The 24200-nt window shown below is 55.8% G+C and overlaps 1 protein-coding gene across 8 annotated transcripts in view; it reads right to left on the bottom strand.

Annotated features, from left to right (window-relative positions):
• The window catches only part of Dnm1 (dynamin 1), a 39480-nt gene extending 17576 nt beyond the window's left edge, over positions 1-21904 (bottom strand). For 3 of the 8 annotated variants that reach the window (XM_013153361.2, XM_063228376.1, XM_063228365.1), the window contains exons 1-10: positions 21618-21904; positions 10061-10134; positions 9666-9815; positions 9255-9458; positions 8615-8713; positions 8363-8523; positions 6942-7084; positions 6720-6855; positions 6495-6562; positions 5311-5449 (exon numbers count right to left, since the gene is read on the bottom strand). In XM_013153361.2, the coding sequence (XP_013008815.1) occupies positions 5311-5449; positions 6495-6562; positions 6720-6855; positions 6942-7084; positions 8363-8523; positions 8615-8713; positions 9255-9458; positions 9666-9815; positions 10061-10134; positions 21618-21778 (1335 nt within the window). In that variant the 5' untranslated portion in view covers positions 21779-21904. Of the gene's footprint in view, positions 1-3644; positions 3858-5310; positions 5450-6494; positions 6563-6719; positions 6856-6941; positions 7085-8362; positions 8524-8614; positions 8714-9254; positions 9459-9665; positions 9816-10060; positions 10135-21617 lie in introns of all 8 variants that reach the window. The other 5 variants (XM_063228339.1, XM_063228345.1, XM_013153358.3 and 2 more) reach the window with 3 other exon arrangements.
• Positions 21905-24200: the final 2296 nt, after the last annotated feature.

The raw sequence follows: 24200 nt of genomic DNA, 5'->3' as shown, positions 1-24200 counted from the left end.
GAAGGATGGATGTCCTCCGGGTGGCGGGCACAGGGTCTCCAGCCCTCAAGGAGGGAGGCTCACTGAGCCTTGACGGCGGAGCTCACCCGTGGGCCCCGCAGGCTGCTGGCCCTCCCCATGTGAGCCCTGTTTGGAGATGGGGGTCCTGCCATGAAGTGCAGCTGGCTTTGAACTTGTAGTGATCCTGGCACGTGCCTCCTGCCCAGCTTCCTTGTCCTTTTTTTGTGTCTGGGGTCAGATGGGCGCCCCAAACGAGAACCAGAGCTGAGGGGTGGCGTGCCTGGTTTACTGGAGTACACCTCAAGGAACGATGGGGGCGAGGAGCCAGGAGGACAGGGAAGAAAGTGTTGCCCTGCAGGCCAGGTCAGGCCAGTGGCTATGCTAAAAGGGGTGCCCGGGGTAGGGGAGCACCAGAGGCCTGGGGAGGGGACTGCTGGCCCAGGGCCCCATGGACCCACTGTCCTCCAAGGCCTAGGGCTCAAGGGAGACCCCTGCCCCCACTCCTGGCAGTCTCTGATCTGGGCAGACATTACAAACTGAGTCACAGCCTTAGGGCCTCTGAGATGGTCCTGATGCTCCCTCCCAGAGCAGGGCCAGGGTGGGGTGACGAGAAGGGAGGAGGGAGCACATTTGCCAAAGAGCATGACCAGTTTTCCCACCAGTCACCGACAAGGGACGTCTCTCAACTTTTCCACGTGTCACCCGTGGTGGGACAGCTCAGCCCCTTTGAGGAGTACTGTTCCCTTCGAGCCTCTTTTTCCATTCTGCTGCCTGGGAGCATTGCTGGCACTTTTAGCCAGTTTTGAAAATGGAACTTTCCTCCCCTGGCCTTGGTGGGCGGCCAGGCCACGGGGAGCCCGCTGGTTAGTGGCTGGGAGTGAGGTTCCTGGAGCCACAGCGCCCTGACTTCCCTGGCTTCGTGGCTGCTCTCCTTACAAGGTGCCCAGACCTCATCAAGCCTCAGTTTCCCCATGTGCCAAAAGGTGACTTCCCTCTTAGGGTTCTTAAGATAACTGAGTAGCAGTTATTCCATACCCAGCCTCAAGTTTTAAATTTCATCCGGAGATGAAAAGTCTAATCCTGGCAGGGCTAGCAGTGATTAAACTTTTATCAAACTTTTCACAGGATTGGTTTGCTATGCTTAAAAAAACTCGTGGAGGAGAAAAAAAGGTGAATTTTGCTACTAAGGAAAAATACTGAGCTGGGGGTTTAGCTCAGCAGTGTAAGCACCTACTTGGCAAGCACGAGGTACTGAGTTTGATCCCCGGTACTAAGGGGGAAAAAAAAGGTACTGTTAAGTCAAGGCAAAAATATTATTTTCCTGCCATTTATTTGGAGTCAGGATCTCATTATGCATTTTAGGCTGGCCTTTAACTCATAGCAATCCTCCTGCTTCAGCCTCCCAAGGGCTGGGATTATAGATGTGAGCCACTGTGTCCACCTTTTTTTTTTTTCCCCTGTTTTTTAGATCAAAGTTTTTGCTAAACAAATTTTCTATTCATAAAAATTATACAGACAACTATTTGAATGAATAAAATTTGTGAAGTAGAAATGGAAAGATTCCAGTGCTCCTTGCCTTTTTTCTTTCTTTCTTTTTCTTTTTTTGAGCATCTCACGATGTAGTTCAGCTTTGTCTTAAGCTCACTATGTAGCCTGGGCTGGCCTTGAACTTGTGGTGGTGACTCTCCTGTCTCAGCCTCCCAAATGCTAGGATGACAGGTGTGCACTATCTTGACTGAATTTATTGATCTCCTCTTGATGGGTACCTGGATTGTTTTCAAAATTTTACCCTTGACAAAAATTATTATTCTCCTTTTGGAACTCAATTCGCTAAGCATTCTACAGCTTTTAACTGTTTATATCTAGTAATCAATCTTCTAGGAATCTAGCCTTAGGAAATAATCCTAGAGAAAGAAAAATAACACCTCTTCATATACAAAGACGTTCAATACCAGGTTATTTATTCTAATACTGAAAAACTGACAACTGTTGAGATGTTCAGCAGTAGGAACATGGTTAAGTGAACCACAATACTAAATCTATTTCTTAGATGCTCACACAATCATTGAAAACTATGTAGACGATGTAATAACTGCTCCCCCAATGCCTCTTATTTAAGGAGAACGAGCAGGATGCTAATTCACAGTGTGATAATCTAACAGACAAACCAATGGATATATATCAAAAAGAACGAAGAGGATTTTGCCAGATATGATAGCTTACACCTGTAATCCAGCTACTGGGGAGGCTGAGGCAGGAGGACTGAGTTCAGTGCCAGCCTGAGACGCATATCAAGACCCCCAAAATTAAAAAAAGCCTGACACAGGCTGACATGGTTCAGTGGGAGAACATCTGCAGCGCGCCCTGGGTTCAGCCTGTGGTAGCGCCCCAAAAGGAAAAAGAAAGAAAGAGAGGAAGGAAAGAGGCTGGCTGGGTGTGGTACATAGCCATAATTCTAGCACTTGGGAGGTTGGGACAGAAGGATCAGGAGCTCAGGATCACTGCAAGTTCAAGGCCAGCCTCAGCCACACGGGGAGACAAAAAAAAGGAAAGAAAAGATTTGGAGAAATACAGAAGTTAAGCCAGAAGGCGAACAGGGCAGCACTGCACACAGGACAGGGTGAGCCCCGCAGTTCAAGGCCCAGGACCCATCACTCCGTGGCAGTTTATGGGGTTCCACAGCACAGTGGCCTGCAGCAAAGAATCGGGGTGATGCTGCTGAGCACCGCCCCGAAGCACAGGGGGCTTCTTCAGACACTGGAGAGGCTGGAGCTGGGGGTTTGTGCCTCGTTTCTGTTAAACCTCCTGTCACCAGGGGATTCCCTTTCACACCCAGGGGGGAAAATAAAGAGCTGCTTTGGGTGACCCAGCAGAAAATCCTCAAAATACCCCAAAAGTAGATGAACAGGAAAGAGGCATCTAAGAGGTCATGGGCTCAAAGGAGGCCGACCCTGCTCATAAGCATGGCTTCCTGGGGAATAGTCCAACATATTTTTAGGCAAACTGGCTTGATGTCTCCCCCACCTCAGGAGGCCCTGACCCCTGACCCCTTCCTAAATCTGCTTTTCCCTTCAGAGTCTCTGGTCATTGGTCAAATGGGCATAAGGCTATCTCCCACTTCTGAGGGATGGTGGGAGAATTAAGCTAGATGGTCAGGGCAGAACTTAGCCTGGTGCTCATACACAGTAGCTACTCAGTAAACAGCGGCCATCTCCAGTATTGTATGGTGGTCCTCATTATGATTCTTTGTTTATTTGTTTGATTTTGTGAGACAGGGTTTCTCTGAGTAGTTCAGGCTAGCCTTGAACTCACTAAGTAGCCCAGGCTGGCCTCAAACTTAAAGCAATCCTCCCGCCTCAGCCTCCTGAGTGCTGGGATTACAGACATGTGCCACCACATCTGGCTGTCAGCTGGTTGGAAGGGGGCTGCTAAAGAAGCCTGAATTAGAGACCGGTCCTCTGGCAGGGACTGGGCCTAGAGGGACCACAGGGCAGGGAGACCCAGGGTTATAAGCCGTGAGGGAGTCTGGTCCCTGCGGGGCTCAGAGGCCACCAGATCTGCTGGGCAGATGGCTCTGCCCGCATGAGGCCGAGGCCACAAGGAAGGGACGGCTGGGCCCAGCCCCGCGCAGGTGGCCACCATACCTTTTCGCTACACTTTCTGATGGTGGCCGTGAGCTCACTGACTACCATATCCACACACTTGATACTGGGCTCTTTGAGCTTCTGCACCTGCTTTTTCACTGTGGCTTCAAAAGCGAGGTCAGGTGTGAAGAGGCCCGTCCTGCACCCGGGGAGGACGAGGAAGAGGAGGAGGAAGAGGAAGAGTGGGGGCGAGGGGAGGGTGAGCAGGAGCGGCTGGGCAGGTGGGGAGGAGGAGGGAGTGGAAGCCAAGCGGGTCGGGCTCCGGGGTGGGGAGGATGGCACAGGTGTGGGGCAGAGAGAGACATCGACACAGAGAAAGAGAGAACAGAAGACAACGTGAGCGCGGGACCCTGCCCTCCCTGCCACCACCCGGTCGCACCTCCCAGGTGCCAAACAGCCAGAGGGCTTGGGGCTCAGGCCCCTGCTCCACAGGTACAAGACCCCTCTTGGCTTCAGCTCTGCTCCCCATGGCTGCCCTCTCTTCCTCCAGTTACATGAAGCCTGCTCACATTTCCCTTTCTGGGCTCATTTTTGTCGAGGCCTTGGGTCTTCCTAAGGAGCTCACCCAGGCCAGGACAAGGCCAGGATCCTGCCCACAATCCTGTTAAGTTCTAGTTTTCCTGTGACCCTTGCATTTGCTTCAGCCCGACTCCAAAGCCCAGCACTGTTCCCCACTTCCAGCAGGGCTGCCGCATCTAGGTGCCCAGGCTGTGCAGGCTACAGTGCCAATGGCTCTCTGGAGGCCTCCAGGAGCTTCAGCGAGCACTCTGGCCTCCATGCTACAGCTCCCTGGTCTGCCTTGACCCTACCCCTGCCTTTCTTTCCAAGGGGCATTCCTTGCTTTTCCCCCAAAGGGCTCTGGTGGAATTCAGCTCCAAAAGACAGAGAGAAGGAAGACAGAAGGGGTGGAGGTGGTGACAGAGAGGGGCTGAGGCAGCAGTGGGGTCAGAGAGGAAGGCAGGCCGGGGGTGCCATCTGTGAGCCCTGGACTCACGAGTCCAGAGCTCCGGCTGCCGGAGTCAGCTCTGGCACCGTGGGAAGCCTCAGCTCTCCCTCTGTGAAGTGGGCATCCCCTCCCTGCCCCAGCCACCCCGTGAGGCCCTGGGGGCTCAAATGACACAGCGGAAGGGAGACAGCTCTGTCTCTGGAGGGCTGGATATGGATGGAAGGGGTGGCTCAGCGAGGGGCCTGAGTGAAGGTGGTGACAATGGGGCAATGGAGGACAGCAGGGTCCTGGCACCACTAGTCCTGGAGCCTCTGCACCCCTCTGGTTCCCAGGTTCCCAGCGCTATACCCAAGGAGGCCCTGCCCCTCACCTGTCTCCAGCCAAGGTTTCCTCAGGAGCCCTCCCTGGAGACCCCAAGAGGATCTACCTCTGTGCGGGGAGGGGGTACGGCAGGGTCCCTAAGTTCTCCTCTCTCTGAACTGGGGGAGATCACGGTGGGTGCTCAAGGCCAAGGTCCAGCCATCAACTCTGTCCCCTCAGCGTCTAACCTGTGATCCGCAGGGCTGGAAATGGATTCCCCTCGCCTCCCCTACCCCGCTGGGGTCTGTACATGCTGCCGCAGAGGCAGTGGGGACACGGGTTGTGGGGGTGTGGGGGGGAGCGCCTGGCAGCAGCGGTGCACGGTGGGGTGGAGGTGGGCTGCCGGGTCAGCTGGGTTACCTTCTTGGTGCACTGTCTAACGGTGCTGATTAGCTCCGAGATAACCATGTCCACACACTTGAGACACGGTTCTCGGATCTTCTTCACCTGCTTTTTCACAATGGTCTCAAAGGCCATGTCTGGGGTAAACAGCCCCGTTCTGAACGCCCAGAGCGGGAGAAGGGCACAGTGTTACAAGCCAGTGCCTGCCACAAGTGCCAGGCCAGGCTCCCCCCCGGACCCCTGAGCTGTGCCTGGAGGAGTCCCCTGAGCTGTGCCTGGAGGAGTCCTACTGCCCTTTTTGAGCCTCAGCGTCCCCATCTGTCAAATGGGCAGGGGGTGGTAAGGTGGGGCTTCACTGCTGCTCTGTGGAGCAAGACAAGGTCTACATGACACTGTCTTGCTTCCTTTTATGCGTCCGTACAAAAGGTTCTCTCTAGCCTAGACGGTTCAGAAATTGCTAAACCGAGTTCTCCTTAAGAGCCTTTCTAGGAACAGAGCTTCTCATGTGAAGACTCAGCGCATGTTCCCGAGTCCTGACCAATGCAGTCACTGCCGTCTAAATTCCATGCCAAAGCTTGGAATTCAGCCTGCACCAGTGCAGGGCCATTAGGGTCTCAGTTACTGCTTGGTGCATGGCAGGTGCTTTAGGCTTTTTTCTGCTGAATGCATTTACTGAATGAGCACGGTGCAGATCAGGGTCCCTGAAGAGGGGCCGAAGCTTTGAAGGGGCACAGTCTGTCTCCCGATCCTCCCCCGCAGGCCTTGGGTGGCCCAGGAGGAAGGTGGGAAAGCAGGGCTGGCTTGAGCCAAGGGGAATGGGGGCAGTCTGGCGGGTGGAGAAGCTACCACCATCAGGGAGGGAGGCATACTCCCACCCAGGGTTCTGCCTGGCCCTGCCCAGTGGTGGGGCAGAGGTGTCTGACCCTGGGAAGGGCAGGGACCCATCCCTATGAAGGGTTTCCCTGGCCACCTGTGCCCTGTGCTTAGAGGCCCTGCTGCCAGGGACGGCAGAGGGGGCAGCAGGCTGCGGGGAAGGCAGCGGGCTCCTGTTCACCTCCCCTGGCTGGCTGGAGCCTACTGAGCTTGGAGCTGGGGGTTTGGGGCCTTTCCCGAGGGAGCCCCACTGCGTTACTCCCTGTGCCCCGGCATAGACTCCTGCCTCCTAAGACTGGCCCGCTCCCCGCTCCCCGCCCCATACATGCCTAATGCCGTGGATGTTCTTGATGGCGTAGCTGATCTCTCGCCGAAGCTCCTTCTCATCAAACTCCATCTGCGAGGGGAGCAGAGACACAAAGCGGATCAGGGCCACCCTTGCTGCAGGGGAGGTGACAAAGAGCTCACCCCGTTCCCAGGGGTCAGTGGAGGCACACATCCAAGAGTCCTGGGTAGGAAGGGGCTCGGGATGGCCCTGGGGCTGCCCACCCTACCTTGACTAGCTCAAAGGGGAAGCGCTCATGGAAGATCCGGTTAATTCGGGCTCCCCCCGACAGCTCATAGGTGTCGATCTGGTCTCCGGAGCCCTCGATGCGCTTCTCAAAGTCCACTGCGAACTGCTGGACCATCCTGTGGGGAGAGCAGTGTGGGCTGAGGGAGCTGAGAGGCTGGGCAGGGGGCAGCGAAGTGACAGATGTAGAGGCAGGGGGCCTCACTGCAGCAGGGCCTTGGTCTTGCGTGCCGGGTCATCGGGGCGGAAGTTCTTGTACTCCTCCACCTCCTTCTCGATGGATAGCAGCTGGCTCTGCAGCTTGTTCCGCAGCCCCGGCAGTGTGTCCCGGATGTGGTTTGTCAGTTGCTGGGAAGCAGGTGAGGAAAGGGTTAAGGCCGAAGTTATACACCCAGACGTGACAGCACCAGGCAGGAGCAGATGCCAGGAGGGTGTGGCTGGCACTTGGATGTGTGCTACTTGAGTTAGGAAGCATATAGTTCAGATCTTGACACAAGCAAGCCAGAGATCTGAATTTATATTTGAAGTTACCTGATTTTTATAATAATAATAATTGTTGTTATTATCATCTGGCAGTATTAGGGATTGGATCTGAGGACCCTCTATCATTAAGCTACATCCCCAGCCCTTTTTCAAAAATATTTTATTTTGATATGTGGTCTCCCTAAATTGCCACTAGGCTGGCCTCTAACTTGCAATCTTCCTGTTTCAGTCTCCTGAGTAGCTAGGGTTACAGGTGGGTGTCACTGTCTCCCGCTGAAATTACCTCACTTTAACTAACTTAGTATTTTTTTTGATACCATAAAGGGCGAGTGAAATGCGTCAGGGGCAGCAGTGCTGAAGGCCGCCCCCACACCTCCTGGGATACAGACCTTCCTTAAAATAATATTTCCCTTTTGGTAGGGTCCCTCTAGTATATCTCCCTTAACTTTCAAGATGATCCTTTGAAAGAGAGTCTGGTCACCATGATGCCCATTTTACAGATGCAGAAATAGAGGCTCAGACAGTTGAAAAGTATGTTTCAGTGGGAGAATAAAGACGTTGGGGTCAGAACCCAGGTCTGTGGTCCTCCCTGCCACCTTTCTCCTATGACTGTCTTTTTTTGTTGTTGTTGTTTTTGAGACAGGGTCTCCCTGTGTAGTTCAGGCTGGCTTTGAACTCATTATGTAGCCCAGGCTGGCTTCTAGTTCAACCCTGAGATTCTCCTGCCTCAGCCTCCTAAGTCTGGGACTATAGGTGTATGTCACTGTGCCTGGCACCCACACATTCTGGAAGCCCCATTCCAGATGAGGGAAAACCCTGGGAAAGCTGGTGTGGCCTCCAGTACAGTGCCTCCCATCTCAGGGGAAACTGATGTCTCCAGTAGCTGTCCTCCCTTCCTGGCTGCAAACCCATCTTCCCTGCACACAAGGTCCTGCAGGACAAGGCTCCCCTTACAGGTCCCAGGCAGGTAAAGGTCAGCCAAGCTGTGCTCCACTTCCCTGTGGAGCAGTGTCGAGCTGCTTTGCTGTTCTGGGTCTCTTTGCTTGCAGGCTGGGCATGCTCTCCACTGGCCCCCCACTGCACATGCTCCCTTTGTCCTATCCCAGGTGGGCTCCCCAGGCCCTGTCCCGCCTGCTCCCCTACCTGGTTGAGGACCTTCTGCAGGTAGGGCGTCCCCATGCGGTCAGCCAGATGGCGGTAGGATGGGTGGGAAAGGAAGAACTTGCGTTCAGCAGCCAGGGCAGCTGTGATGTCTTTCTTGCCATCTATGTCCTTCTGGCTCCGGTTCACCACCCCAATGTAGCCTTCGGGCAGAGTCAAGGTCAGGGGCACCAGGTTTGGGGGAAGTGGGAAGGAGGAGGGGCAGGAGAGCTGGGAGGGGTGCGGTCTGCTCACCTCTGCGCAGGGGGAGCAGCTTGTTCTCCAAGACATCACGGGCATCCGTGCCCTCGTCCATAAGGTCCAGCTTGGTGATGACCCCAATGGTGCGCTGACCTGGGGGTGGGCCGTGGGAGGGCTCACACAGGGGACCCATGCACCCCTATGCCCACTGACCCTGCTCCCCTCATTGCCTGCCCATTCTTGCCCAGTCCTGGCTGCCCCCTTTTACATTCCAGAGTGTCCCAAATAATTTTGCTTTTTAGTACTGGGAACTGAATCCCGGTACTTTGCACTGAACTACATCTCCAGATCCTTCTTCAGTTTAAATTTTGAGACAGGGCCTCGCTAGGTTGCGCAGATTGGGCTCGAATTTGTGATTCTTTTGCCTCAGCCTCCTGGAGTGCTGAGATCAGAGTCACAAACCACTGCATCCGGCACCAAAATGATTTTTTTGTCTTTTTCGTTTTTATCGGTACCAGGGATCGAACTCACGACTGCCTGCTTACAAGGCAGGCGCTTATGCCGCTGAGCTAAATCCCCAGCCCCACCAAAATGATTTTTAAAGGCATAAATTGGATCGAGCAACTATTCTACTCTCTCTAGGAGCTGCCCAAATAAAAATACAGCGCCCCCTGGCTGCCCGGTAGAAACTTACCCTGGGGGTCCACCTCCTTGGCGACCTTGAGGGCATCCGAGTTGGCCAGGTCAGAGTTGGCAGGGGATACGGCCAAGATGAGGCAGTTCTCCTTGGTGACGAACTGCATAAGCATGTCCCGGATCTGGAACTCGATGTCGGGAGGCTGGTCCCCCACGGGGACCTTGGTCATTCCGGGCAGGTCCACCAGGGTCAGGTTCAGCACTGGACAGGGGTTAGGAAGACAGGCGGGGCTGAAATAGCAATTAGTTGGGGGCGTGGCCAGAGGTGGGCGGGGCTATTAGAGGGTGGAGTTTGAGGTGTGGTCGCTGTGGAGGCGGAGCCTGAAGGGAGGGGCCACACAGAATAAGGATTTCCCCGGGGGCGTGGCTAGACAAATTAGCTGAGGGTGGGGCGAGGCCAGGTCCTCACCATGCGGCGAGTAAACTCGCAGATTGATGGGCACCGGCGAGATGCCCTTGTTGGTGCCAGTGACCCGGTCTGTCTCCGCTTCAATCTCCAGGCGAACCTCCTCGAAGTCGGTGAATTTCTTCCCCTTGCAGTGCAGGAATTCAGCATATTCTGCCCAGAAGCAGGGAAGGGAACCAGAGTAGGCATCACAGAACCTCACCTGCTCCCCATGTCCCACCGGTAATAGAGGACCCCCCCTCATCTCCAAACACAGCAGCTCAGGTCTCCCTTGTCCCAGTGGGGAGCAGAGGCCCAGAGGCGAGAGACGACGCCCTGCTTGAAAGGTTCTTAGCTAGCAGCTTGGGAAGGGGCGGGGACTGGCGAGGCTGGGTCTGGCCGTGATCCAGGGCACATACCTGTGGTAGCATTGACCAGCTGCAGGACCAGGGGGCGTCGGGTGACAATGCCAGACCCTCGGGGCAAGAAGTCCCTGTAGTGAGTGGGGGATCAGAGGAAGGTTAAGGTCCGAGGAGCTGCCATGACCTGGGAGTTCTTGTCCTGCCTCTGGAGATCCAGGTCCCTTGGGTCACAGAATTTATGCATCCAACAGCCCAGGCCAGTGGCTCCCCAGCTGCCTCTGATATGTCTGTGTTGGTTCTGAGCCAACCAGGAAGTTCCTGCCCCACCCCAACCACTGGCATGCAGCCCGGAGAAACTGAGGCACAGGATGGCCCGCGTGCCTAAGTGTCTGGTGGCCACAGAGCAGATCTCAGGAAGTGGGGCTCCATGAACTTCCCTCCCTTCTGCTGTGGGGAGGACAGCCTCTCACTTCCCTTTCTCAGGCCTCAGCTGACCAGGGTCGAGGACGAGGCAGGCAGATGCAGGCAGCGGAAGCAAGGGACAAACTCAGGCTTCCCATGTGTCTACTGCATGCTGACCACTTTGGGGGGTGCAGCTCACAGATCCGATGCCAGGCCTGGAGGAAGGTGCTAACGTGATTCCCCATTTTACAGAGGAGAAAACTGAGACCAGAGCTGTTCCTCCTACACAGCAGACCCTGGTTCTCTGCACTGCCAAGTTCCTGTCATCAGCCTTCCATAGCCCCAGTTCCTTCTGGCCCCAAACCTGACAGGCTACGTCTCAGCCAGGAGCTGAGGGCAACCCCAGGTGTCCTTGGGGTTAACTTTTTTCTTACAATCCTGGGGACTGAACCCAGAGCCTTCACACTGAGCTATATCCCAAGTCATTAATTTTTTAAATTTTGAGACAGGATCTAGCTAAGTCAGTTGCCCAGGATGGGCTTGCATTTGCAATCCTCCTGCCTCAGCCTCTCAGAATGCTGGGTTTATAGGTGTGCACCATCACACTGGGCTTCAGCCAACTACTGAGGGTGCCAGTTTTCTGTCCACAGCTCTTCTGGCCCCCATCCCTCCCCCAGCAGGCTAGCTTGAGGGTGGAGGCTAGGGTGGAGACAGGAATCAGGCTGTCAGAGTCAGCAGTCATGGGATCCCCAGGACCTAGGAAAGGGGAAGCAAGCCAGAGATCCAGACAGCTACCTCCGAGAGACCTAAGGTGGGGGACAGATGCTCAGGTTCAGCCTGGGTCAGACAAGGCCAGAGACAGAGGCCACATCTCCTGGCTCAAAGCCAGGGCTGGACTGAGATTCACAAAGTGCCCTTACACCTGCTTGAGGGTAAAGGTCTGGGGAGAGCAGACAGGCCCAGGATTTCCCGGTTCCAGGCCTCTCTTGGAGCTGTCCTATATGCTACTTTGGGACAGCAGAGGCTGCCGCTGCATTTATTCATCATTGCTAGTGCTAGGCAAGTGCCTCTCATTCTTCTTTTCCCTCAGTACTGGGAACTGAATGCAGGGCCTTTGCACTGAGCTGCATCTCCAGTCCTTTTTTATTTGGAGACGTCTCAATAAATTGTCCAGGCTGGGCTTGCATCCTCCTGCCTGAGGCTCCTGAGTGCTGAGATTACAGCATGTGCTGGCCATGCCTGGCTGTTTTGTGGCACTACTGGGATTTGAACCCAGGGCCTCACACAGGCTAGGCAAGTGCTGAGCTACCCTGCAGCCCCAGAAATGAGATTCAGACCTGCAGCTTGCTCAACCTGGAGGCTGGAAACTCTGCTGTTTGTGCTTCACCCCCACCCTAGGAGTCAGAATTGCCTATTTTTCTTTTTTTCTTTGAGACAGGTCTCACAGTGAAGTTCAGACTGGCCTTGAACTCACTGTGTAGCCTAGGCAGGCCTCGAACTTGCTGTGATCCTCCTGCCTCACCCTCTGGAGTGCTGGAATTACAGGCGTGTGCCAGCACACCCAGCTCAGACTTGCCTTTTTATATAATTCAATTAAATTGGGGCTGTGCCAGGCCCTGTGGTGGGCCCAGGATGGAGATGATGACTCACTTCGCTTCCCACCAAGGCGCTTGCTCGCAGTGTGGTGGGAGAGATGGGCACGTAAACAGATAATGCGATGCAGGATGGTGTGAGCTGGAGGTGGCCGCACAGCAGAGAGGGAGGGAGTCACTGGGTGGGGGACTTCCTGTCTCTTTCTCCCTCATCCTTTACTTAGCAGTTCTTTGTGGGAATGATCCCCCAGTTTGGGGGTCCCCCCAGGTCTGTGGAGATAGGACATCTATTCTTCCAGTGGATGAAGTGGGTGTGAGGGCCTGGGGTCCACCCTCTTTCCCACCAGCTCTCTGCCCAGCAATACCATGGCAACTGTTGTTGCCGTGGCAACCATAGGAGGGGCTGAGAAGGATGGGACTCCCCACAGAGCCCCCACGCACAGACGTGGACCTTCCCTGGAGGCCTCCCCCTGAGCAGATGGTCCACCCAGCTCTGGTGGGCTGGAGGTGCCACACAGGGTGGAGAACCCAGGACACAGTGAAGGGGGCTGGGTGGTCAGGGGTCTGGGGCAGCCTGCCTCAAGTCAGGACATGCTCTGGGCTGCTTCAAGGAGAAACCGAGGAGTGGCAGAGATTGGAGGGCAGGGCCATGCCTGGGGGCAGAGTCCTAAGAGCAAGCTCTCCTGGGGTCAGGGTGGGCACAGGGGTGTCAGGACGCAGGTTCTCGAAATGAGGCCCTCGCTTGGTCTGTGTCAGAATGGGCTGGGCAGTGGGCCTAGTGGTACAGGCCCATAATCCCGGCACTTGGGAGGCTGAGGCAGGAGGATCGCTGTGAGTTTGAAGCTGGCCTGGGCTTCATAGTGAGATTTTGTCTTAAAACATAAAAAACAAAAACAAAAACAAAATACCCCACAAACTGAACAAAGGTGGGGCCAAGGCTCAGATTGGACAGGCAGCTGCAAGGACCCAGCCACGGGGCAGGTGGCTGAGATGGGACTGGCACCCAGGAGGTTGGCTTCCTAGCCCCACACCTGGACAGATGGTGCACAGGACCAGCAGGTCTCCGTGTCTAGATGGTGGCCTGGAACACAGTGGGTCCTGGAACCCACTGTCACAGCTCGGTGTTCTGTAGGAGGAAAGAGGTCCCCAGGGAGGCTCGGCTCATCTGGTCTCCAGCCAGTGCCACCCCTGCCCTCTTGCCCAGCCCCTGCTGAGGCTGAGCGAGAGGAGAACAGTGCCCAGAGAGAGTACCAAGCCCACCAACCCTGGTGGCCGAGCGCTGTGCCCAGCACGGGGTTGGTGGTGGTGGCTCTGCCAGCTCGTCCCACGCGCTCTGAGCAGATGGTGGCTTCCCGGGGACATGGTGCCTCGCCATCTGCAGAGCCACCTTCAAACCTCTCTTCAAGGAGGACAGAGGGCCAAGTAAACACCTCCCAGGGGCCACCTACTCATCTAAACTGGCACTGTCACCCTCAGGGGCGTTTGGAGAAAATGCATCAAAGTAGGAACCCTCATCTCTGGTACCTGAGATTAGGGGCCAGAGCTTGGGAGCCCTGGTTCACAGACCCTGTAGGATGCAAATGATACTAGAAAAGAGCATGTCTGCTTTGGGGTATACTGGGGGTCCTGGGGACTGAGCCCAGGGCCTTCATACTGAGCTGTATTCCCCAGCCCTTTGAAATTTTTATTTATTTATTTTTTGCCTTTTTCATGTTTATCGGTACCAGGAATTGAACTCACGACTGCCTGCTTGCAAGGCAGGTGCTTATGCCACTGAGCTAAATCCCCAGCCCCTGAAATTTTTTTAAAAAAAAATTACATAGGGTCTAGCTATGTCCAGGTTGGGCTCAAAATTGCAATTTTTCTGCCTCAGTCTCCTTGAGTGCTGAGATGACAGGCCTACGCCACCATTATCTGCTTTGGTGGTCATTTTTGTCTCCTGCTTTTCGGGTTTTGAGGTCAGACAGGCTTGGCTTGACTGTCAAAGCCATCACCTGGGAGGTGTGCGGCTGTGAACGGATGACCTTACGTTTCTGACCTCAGTTTTCACAGTAAAATGAACCGCTGGGAGGTTCGTGAGAGTCAGTGCCTGAATAAATGGTGCTGACAAATAAGAGAACTCAAGCATGCGGAGGCCCAGGTTGGGTATCCCTGGGAGGGGACCCTGCGGGTTTCCAGGCAGCTAGCGGGAAGAGCAGGGGGTGGACCGGGAAGTTTCAGGCCAAGTCTGGACCTCAAAGTGGAGAACAGGGCCTCTAGGCTCCCTGGAGCAGGCACTGGGGTGAGGGCCAGGAGTGGGAGGGCCAAAAAACACAGTGGGCAGAGGTGAGTTCCTCTCAGCAACAAGTCCCTCTCTGTTCCCCCTGCCCCAGGAGGCCGTAGGAATCCCGGGAAGGCCCAGGTCACAGCTCGTGAATTTCAAGCTGAGGTCTATCTGGACTCAGTCTTCCTCTCTCTCCTCCCCTCCTTTTTTTTTTTGGCACTAGGAATCAAACTGAGGACCTAGTTGCTTGCCAGGCAGGCGCTTATGCCACTGAGCTAAATCCCCAGCCAATTCCTATTTATTTAATGTTTTTTGAGACAAGGTCTTGCTATGTAGCTCAGGCTGGCCTCGAACTCATGTCGAGTCTTCTGTACAGCCTCCCAGGTGCTGGGCTTACAAACATGGACCAACACACTGTGCTTTCCTTTCAGTTTCAGGGCCCAGACAGAGCCTTCAGCACGACCCTGTTCCAAAAACAGTTTCAAAAGGAGCTCTGACAATTTCTCACCCTCAGGGGAAACTGAGGCACAAAAGAGGAAGAGTCCTGCCAAGGTCAGAGTGCAAGCTGGTGCTGGGTAGGACTGGTATGCAGGGCTCACCCCTTAACTAGCAACCATCTGCCCATAAAGAGGAGCTGTCAGCTTCCTGCTTCCTGCTTCCGGCTTCCTTCCTTCCTTCCGCCCTCTCCCTCCTTGCCTCCCAAGTGCTGATGACCTCATATTTCCAAAATGGAAAACAGACTTCTGTTTTGCAACTAATTTAAAAAAATCACAATGGTCTTCATTTGAAAAAAATATTCAGAAGACACATAAAGTATTAAAAAAATGACACCAGCCGTCATTATGACACCCGGGACAACCTTGTAAATATTTAAATAATTCCGTATTAACAGGTACCAAGGTGGCCAGCAGTGACGGCTGGCTGGCTGTTGGCCAGGACCTGCTGGGCATTCTGTATCCTTCCGAAGTTTCTTTTGGGGGTGATGAGAGTGTTCTAAATTTAGACTGTGATGACGGTTGCACAACTCTGTAAATATCCTAAAAATCACTGAATTGTGCACTTGAAATGGATGGCTTTTATGGTTCCCAAATCATAGCATGGTAAAGCTGGGTGCGGTGGTGCATGCCTGTAATCCCAGCACTTGGGAAGCTGAGGCAGGAGGATCACAAGTGGAAACCCAGCCTGGGCAATCTGAGCAGCCTAATGAGGTCTTGTCACAAACACAAACAAATAAACAAAAGGGCTGGGGATACAGCTCAGTGGGTTCAACTCCTGGTATTACAAGAGGAAAAAATGGATGAGGGGCGAATTAGCTGTTGTAACAGCCATGGTTGTAGCTGTCCCCATCAGAGGGTTCTTTCTTCCTCATCATTAGAGAAAACATAGCCCCACGGAGGGATGGGTTCTGGGGACCCGAGAGCAGAGAAGGCCCCAGGCAGGAAGGACTCCGAGCCGGGGGTGGGGACAAGGTGGGGGGATCGAGGGGACCATCCTGAGCACCCTCTAAGCCCCATGTCCTCTTTGTCCTGCAGCCTGTTATAACTCGGGAGTTGCTAGGGCTCCTTCTCCAAACCATGCTTGGTTCTCAGCCAGAGTTCAGCCCAGGGAGGCGTGGGGTGAGGCCAGAGACACCCCAGGGGAGCACAGGAAGGAAAACTGAGGTGTGTAGGATGTAGGTGGGGTGCAGAGCACGGACAGACCCATGGAAACATCAAGCCTGGAGGCAAGAGACTGGGTTGGTCTCCGTCCTGTGCCTGATTCTGTGCTGTGTGACTTCAGGAGGCTCCCGTACCCTATCTGTGCTGTCTGAAAATCTGGGGTGAAAGTCTCTGCTGTTTCTGGTAGTGGATTATGGGTTCCAAGAAGACAAGAATGAGCACTGTCCCTGGACTTGGGGAATCTGGGCCCTGACCCAGACCCTGGGTCTCTATGGACTTTCTCCGGCCTCACTTCCCCTACAGGGCAAGGGGTCCCGGAGGGAGAATGCAAAGTGGCCAGCAGGAGCCTGGGGACTCCTCATGGGCTACTTCGAGGCCCAGAACTGCCCTTCAGCAGTTCCTGCCTTCTCTGGTCTCCCTTTTGGGGGTGGTCAGTGCAGCGCACACTGCATTTTCAGTCAGCTCTGTCTGCTTTCTGGGGGGACCGCTTTGACAAACACCTTGTTTCTGCTCCTGCGGCAGGGCTGTGTGTGGCTTCCTCCACCCTCTGACCCCAGCCCAGCCTGGGAAACTCGATCCTCCTGGCGCCAGGATCAGATGCCGTCTGCAGGGGTCACCTTTCCTCCCAGTTCCTCTAGGCCACAGCAGGGGTCTGCCAGCAGCTCTCAGGGACAAGGGTGACTGATAAGGCCACCTGCTGTCTCTGCTGCTCCCTCCGCCACAGTGCCCTTTGACCTTCCCAAACCCATCGGCTGCTGCTGGCCTGGGGGTTTACTCTGTTGCTTGCCCAAGTCCTAATCTTTTTCTGTTTTTTAGTGACAAGGTCTCACGATGCAGTTCAGGCTGGCCTTGAACTCACAGAGATCCTCCTGCCTCAGCCTCCCAAGTTCTGGGATTACAGATGTGCCCCACCATGCCCAGCCCAAGTCCCAGCCTTGCTCAGGTCTAACCTTAATGCTGCCTTCCAGGTCCTCTCTGACCCTCAGACAATGCTCCACTTTCTAGTACTGTGCTCCTTGAACCTGACCCTTTGGATATTTAGCTGCTGTCTGCCCTGTGAGCCCCTGGGGCACAGATGTCCCTGGCTCCCTCCCATCCATTCCCTGGGCCTGGCACATAGCTAGCATCAAGGAAATGTCACTTCTTTCCACCTGTCCGGGCCAATCAGGCCTGCCGGGGATGTCTCAATCATCCTTCCTCCTCTTCGGCCTCAGTCTCCAAATCTGAGAAGTGGACCCATTCTGTATCCCTGACATGTTCATGGGGAGGAACAGAGCCTAGTTCGGGGATCAGGCTGGCTCCCCGAGAAGAGTTGGGCCAGACACAGCACCAAGGCCAAATGCAGCACCCAGGCCATGGCCTTGGAGGACGGATAGGAGATGGGGCCTGGGTACCAGTAGTCGGCAAGGACCCAGATGGGTGTGGGTGGGCAGATACCTCCGACCCTGCCCCCAGCTGTCCCATGCTGCCCTCACCCCAGGCCCCTCCCCAACCCCAGCTGGCCCCCTGGATGCTGCCCCCTCTCACAGGAGACACTAGAAGTCACCGTCCCCATTTCACAGGTGAGGAAGTGGCAGCAGGCAGGGTGAAAGGAACCTGTTGGAGGTTGCCTTGCTGTAGGAGGCGGAGGCGTGTGGCTGCCCCAGTGCCCTGGCTGTCACCTCTGCCTCCGCCATTCCCACTGCCCGGTCTCCCTGGCCTGGGGGTGATGGGGAGCGGGACACAGCTCATCAGCTAGGGACAGAGTGGGAGCCGAAAAGTCCCCTTTGGGCTCGGGCACCAGGCATCTGTTCCGGGGTCCACGAACACGCCTCCGTCTGCACACGCGCCAGGGCAAGCTCATGGGCTTGCTAGGGTTTCAATCCCATCTCTACTCAACAGCTTCCAAACTTCTATTTCTAGCCTGCTTTCCCTCCCAAACTCCCCAAAACCTCCACATGGAAGTCTAACAGGCACCTCCGGCTCAATATGTTCAAAACCAAACTCCCAGACCAGTGTGTGCGGGGTACACATGTGTCACCCCAGTGAGTCGGGAGGCTGGGGCAGGAGGACACCAAGTTCCAGCCCGGCGTGGGCAACTTTGCAAGGCCCTGCTCTAAAACAATAAAAAGAGAGCTGGAGAGCTGTGTGTCGTATTAGATACTGTAATCCCAACCCTGCGGAGGCTGAGGCAGGAGGGTGGTAAATCTGAGCCCGGTCTGGGCAATTTAAGTGACTTCCAGAGACTTTGTCTCAAATTAAAAAATAACCATAAAGGATACAGCACAGTGTGATGCTCTTATGTTCAATCCCCAGTGCTTGGGGAAAAAACAGTGCTGGGAGGTCGCTCAGCCTGGCACGTGTGAGACCGAGGCTTCCACCCCAGCACCACACACCCACTCGCACACGTACACGAGCACACACACATCCTCACCCTCCTGTCCCTGCCTGATTCCTCCTCACCCCAGCACTTGCATCAAAGACCCGCTCTTCCTCCACAGCCGGGTGCCAGTGGGAGCGTCTCCCACAACAGATCCTGAACCCAACTACTCAAGGTCCCCCGACCTTGCTATGCCCGCTGCAGCAGTCTCCTCACCACCCTCCTGCTGCTCCCAAGTCACCCGAAGAGGTCTAAAGGGCCTTGCAATCTGGTCCTGCTCATCTCTTTCATTCCTTCTCCCTGCTGGGCAAACACCAACCCCAGCAGAGTCTTTCTGTGCTCAAAGGGCACCAGATCTTTTCTTGCCGCAGGGCCTTTGCACTTGCTATTTCTTTTTTTTTTTTTTTGGTCTTTTTCGTTTTTATCGGTACCAGGGATCGAACTCACGACTGCCTGCTTGCAAGGCAGGCGCTTATGCCGCTGAGTTAAACACCCAGCCCCCACACTTGCTATTTCTTCCCCCAGCCTTGCAGTGCTTGCTAAGGGCGACCTCCCACGGCTCAGGGGCCTTCCTGCTCTCTCCAGATGTTGGCCACCTCCTGTAACTGTGTTAGTGGCTCCCTATAGAATGCACAGTCTTTAACTTTTCCACTATACAAACCCAAGAGACACAGGGGATTCTGCCTCAGTGTTTGCTAAATGATGGAATGAATGGGCCTCAGTTTTCCCTTCTGAGAAAGGGGAGTAAGAATGAGCATTAGACCCTGATAAATCCTAGCAGGGTCCTGGGCAGCCCTAAGGCCACCTCCACTGTGGGGCCCACTGCAGGGTCCTCCTGGGCCCCTGGGATCCCAGCAGGCCTGGAGCTGCTGCTTTCCCTGGATGTATTTTCCACTTCTTCTCCACGCGGGCAGAGCTCTCCCAGGAGCAGTGATGCTGTTGCCATGCCCACGGGGCTGGGAACCAGCACTAGGTGGAGAGGTCGGGAACCCAGGAAGCAGCTGATAGGGCTGGCTGGGGGACTTGAGCCTCAGTTTCCCTGCCTGTGCTCTAGCTCTGGCTTCCTTTCCAGCTTCCAGGAAATGGACAGTGCTTTCCACTCAGACAGAGACCTGCTCCCTGCCCTGGGCCTCCCTTTGGACAACCTGCTATTCCTCCTGCAGGGACCTTGGCCAAGGGCACCAGGGTGCAGGGATCAGCCCTAGACAAGCAGTTGCCAAAATCTGCCGTGGCTGGGGCTGGCCTGCTCCAAAAGAATATGCTGGGTACATATAGGCTGACAAGCTGGTGACTACCGATGCCTTCTTCCCCTGTGGAGAAGAAAGGAGTGCGAGGTGTGATGGTGCATACCTGTCACCCCAGCACTCAGGAGGCTGAGGCAGGAGGATTGCTCAGAATTTGAGGTCATCCAGGCTGCACAGTGAGTTCAAGGCTGGCCTGAACTACAAAGTAAGACCCTGTTTCAAAAATCAAGCAAACGAATAAAAGACGTGGGCTGGGGATTTAGCTCTGTGGCACAAATGCCTGTCTGGCAAGCAAGAGGTCACGAGTTTGATTCCCAGTACCAATAAATAAGTAAATAAATAAACCAACCCTCAAAAGACAAAAAAAGTCTTGGCACCCCTGAACGCACTGGAGCCCTCAGGAAGGAAAGCCAGCAGTTCTCTGGGTTCTCATCTCTCCAATGGGCACATGGTGGTCCACACACCTGCACATCCCCGCATCTCGTACAAGACCTGGCTCTCAAGAGGCTAAAAGGGTTGGAGAGGCCAAGCTCTGCAGTCTGACACAAGCTCCTCTGCGCATGAGTGACCTTGGGCAAGGCATGTAGCTGACCTCTGGGTCTCAGTTTCCCCATCTGTAGGGTGGGCATCACCATGCCTGCCTCCTGCGGGCTGCTATGAATGTCTGAAGGACCAGCCAGGTGTGGGGGCATGGGAAGGGACAGGAGCTGACGTCCCCAATCCCCACGTGCCCTTCCCAAATGTCTAATGCCTGAAGACAGGAAGGAGGGTTACACACTGCAAAGCACCGTGGTCTTCAGGGTCCCCTCCAGCTCTAACCCTGAAGCTTGGGCCCCTGCAGCTTTGGAGGTCACATGACGCAGACGGGGTTCTGAGAAGCCATCCTGAAGGACACTGCCCTCCCTCTGTGCTGACCAGATGGGCCGGTTGCCCCTACGGTGTCTTCCCAATGTCTCTCCTCTCTCCACTAGAGCTGGCAGCAGGCTTCCCAGAACATGTGAGGGTCCCAACAAAGCCCCAGTCCAACTGTCCTTATCAGATATGTTGAAACTGAGGCTGGAGACAAGAGACTGCGGTTTCACAGTAGAATCTGAAAGGATATGACCCCACAGAACTACTGTCCCTCTGCAGGAGGGACCCCGGCCTCCTTTGCCATATGGTGGTCACGTCCTTAGGCCTGAAGGTCATGACAGGAAGCCAGGGTTTCTGGAGAGGTGAGGGGAGGTGACAGGGTGGAGGTCAGTAGAACTCTCTGTCCTCCTCCTGGTCCGCGCAGCCGGAGATCCTGCTCTGGTCCTTTCCATCTCTGCACCCCTTCTTTTTTGGGGGGGTTGGGGTTACTCTCCTGCTCCCCTAAACCCAGGACTCTTTGTCTTTTTGCAGCTCCCCACCCTGCCACCTGGCCCTCGGCGCCTTGTGGGATCAGAGGCGGGAGGGGGATTAGATTCTGCAGATGGCTCCCCCTCCCGCCACCCCGACACCCCGCCACCCCGCCTTAGTCATCTTTGCCCTCCACCGCCTTCTCCCTCATCACAATCCCTCCGCCAGGCCAAGGGGGAGGGGACACTGAGGGCGCCCCCCACCCGGGCCGCGGCTCAGAGCCGGATCAGGAGCGGCCTCGCCCCCCCACCGCGTCCCCACCGCAGCGCGCGCCTCCCCCTCGCCGCGCTGCGCACGGATGGCGCCCGAGCCGCAGAGGTGCGCGTGAGCGCGGGGGGCACCGCGCCGTGCTCCTAGCCCGCCGGGCAGGTCCTGCGGCGGCGGCCGGGCTGAGGTTCCCCTGTCACGGCGCGGGGACTCCCGGGGCAGGGGCAGAGCCTCGGTGGGAGCGGGACCCCGGGCCAGTGGCGCCCGAGCCCTGGGCAGGCACTGAGTAACGCGGGCCCTGGCGCGTGTGCCGGGGCGGGGGTCACCCTCGGCGGGGTCCCGGGTCCGCGCTGCCGTCGCCGAGGGATGCTGCGGCGGAGGAGGCGTGATGCGGGGGGCGGGGGCGCTGCCGCCCCCGGGGCGCCTGGCGGTGGGGGCGGGGCGCGGCGCGCGGGGCGGGGGCCGGGGCGGGGGCTGGGGCTGGGGTCCGGCTCCGGTACGCGCCTTACCTGCCTACGAAATTCTCGAGCACCGAGCTCTTGCCGGCGCTCTGGCCGCCCACCACGGCGATCTGCGGCAGGTCGAGGTCTGCGTTCTGGCCGATGGCGGAGAAGGCATCCTGCAGCCGGTTGACTAGCGGGATGAGATCCTCCATGCCGCGGTTGCCCATGGCTGCGGCGGGCCCCGCGGGCTGCGATCTGGACGCCGCTCCCGCTCCTCAGGCTCCCGGCTCCGGCTCCGCCGCTGCAGCCGCGCGCCCCGACTGCGTGCGCCGCGGGTCCCTCCGCCCCTCCGGGATGCGAGCGGAGCGCCGCGCCCGGCCACCGCTAGAAGGCGCGCGCGGCCCTGAGAAATGGCCTCTGTGCGCAGGCGCTTCCCGGGGCATCATGGGTTTTGTAGTTTTCTCCTGCAGCTTTCGGGGTGCTTCCCCAGGGTCTAGTGGGGCGAGGATGCTGGCTCAGAGATATGATTTCTGGCGATAAATGAAGTATCATACCTAGCAGTAGCATCTTCGATGGTGGTTATAGCTGCTTTGCTCTACTTTACAGGTGGGGAGACTGAGGCCCAGAGAGAAGATGGAACTGCTCCAAGGTCACAGTCTCCTAAGTCTCCTCTTGATCTTGCTGCCTCCTGTGGGTTCTAACACCGATGTCTAACATATCCTTTCCTGCCTTTGGGCTTCAGTTTCCCTGTTTCTAGAAAGAGAAGATAGAATATGATTCAACATACATTCACTGAGCAGCCAGATGAGCCAGGGTCTGTCCTCGGCTTAGGGGTGGGGGGCCCAGCTCTGAGGCGGACAACTAGGATCTCGCCCCGGGAGAGCTCATCGCTTGCGGGATAGACAGCAAAGGAGAGCGCAGCTAAATGAAGCAGGAGTGCCAGAAGAGTTTCTAGTGGGAGCGCTGGAAAAAAGAAATCGGGAGAGGCATTTGTGGGTGTGAAAAGTCCACTTCATCTGAGGGTGTTCTCTGAAGAAGTGAGACTAGGAGTCTTACTAGGTGGCCCACACCTATAGTTCAGCACTTGGAGGATCGCTGAGAGTTTGAGCTACTGTAGTGAGACCCTCTATAAAAAAACCAAGATCAACCAAAATCAACCAAACAAGCCAAACTGAACCGAACCAACCAAGGTGAGCAGGCAGCCACAGGCAGATCAGGTTACCTGTGCCAGGCAGAAGGAAAAGCGAGTGCAAAGGTCCTGACACATGAAAGGCCCTTCTTGGGAGAGTGGGGAGTTCTTGTCCTACACAGAGTGGCAGTCTTGGCCTCAGCCCATCAGGATGGGATTCAAATCTGGGTCTCCTGCAAGCTACTGCACTCACCCTTCTCACATGGACAAGGGGTGGGGGTCCCAGGCCCAACCTCCTGCCGCTGCCTTTGAGGAACCCAAATAGGCACTAAGAAGGGGAGGCCAGCCGCTCCACACTGTTTGAGGGGTCACTTCCCTGGGTGCAAACAGGAAGGGGCCATAGAAGCGACCTACAAATTTAGACTGTTCCCTGCCCCCAGACAGGGCCTCTTTATGTAATTCAGACTGGACTTGACCTCACTATGTAGCTCGAACTCTCAGTTCTCCTGCCTCAGCCTCCTGAGCACTGTGATTACAGTTGTGCACCACCATGCCAGGCAGGACTATTCTTATTTCATCCTGTGAATCATGTTTCTTGAGCCAAGTGCAATCTCAGTGTTAAAGCAGGGAGCAGATTGGACAAAGTCCTTACCTGTATGTGGCTTCTGTTTAGTGGAAAAAAAGGACACCCCCCCAAAAAAAAGGACAACCCAAAAGTATGACCCCATGTATGTGACAGTGACGAGCCAGGAAGCAGGGGTGGGGAGGGGGTGTGGTGCTAGGAGTGGAGGGTGCACAGGGGCACCTGGTAAGGTGGCAGTGGAGCAGAGGAGCGGTGCAAGTGAAGGACCGGCCCTTGTCCAGGGGGAGACTTCCAGGCCTGCAGAGGGAAACGAGTGGCCCTTGGTAGCAGGCCTCCTTGGAGCTTGGCCTGGGGCTTCAACCAGCTTATCATCCGGGTCCTCGAATCTGGGTTCCTGCATATCATCTCGCCTCCCCTATCTCACCTGGACAACGGGCACAATGACAGCTCGCAATGCCTGTGTAGGGTGCGGTCCTGGCCTGGCACCTGGCAGGCCCTTGTTAGGTCTCAGTGGAGGGCACAGTGATGGCAGCTCTCCAGCCAGCTGGGACACCAGCTCCACACCCCACACCCTGAGCAGCTGCCAGCCTGTTCTGGGCTCTGCTGGCCAGAGAGGACGGAGATGGGAGCCTGGGTGCTGTTAACTGGGGCAGAGGTGCAGTTCACCTGGGCTTTTCCTGCCTGGACGGGCACCATTACCTGGGCTTTTAATCTTTTTCACCCATTTATTCCCCTCTCTCACTGCAGTGGTGAAACTTGCAAACAACAGATTTACTTATTTGGTACTGGGAATCGAACTCATGACCTCACATTTGCCAGGCAGGCATTGTACCACTGTACCACTGCTGGCCCAAGATTGGTTATTTATTGCAGTACTGGGGATTGAACTGAGCTACATTCTTGGCCTTATTTATTTAATTATTTATTATGCTGAAAA

This window comes from Cavia porcellus, unplaced genomic scaffold (assembly GCF_034190915.1).
Source record: "Cavia porcellus strain 051 isolate PalLab524CR breed Dunkin Hartley unplaced genomic scaffold, mCavPor4.1 scaffold_1, whole genome shotgun sequence".
Classification (NCBI taxonomy): domain Eukaryota; kingdom Metazoa; phylum Chordata; class Mammalia; order Rodentia; family Caviidae; genus Cavia; species Cavia porcellus.
This window is presented reverse-complemented; position numbering and strand designations above follow the sequence as displayed.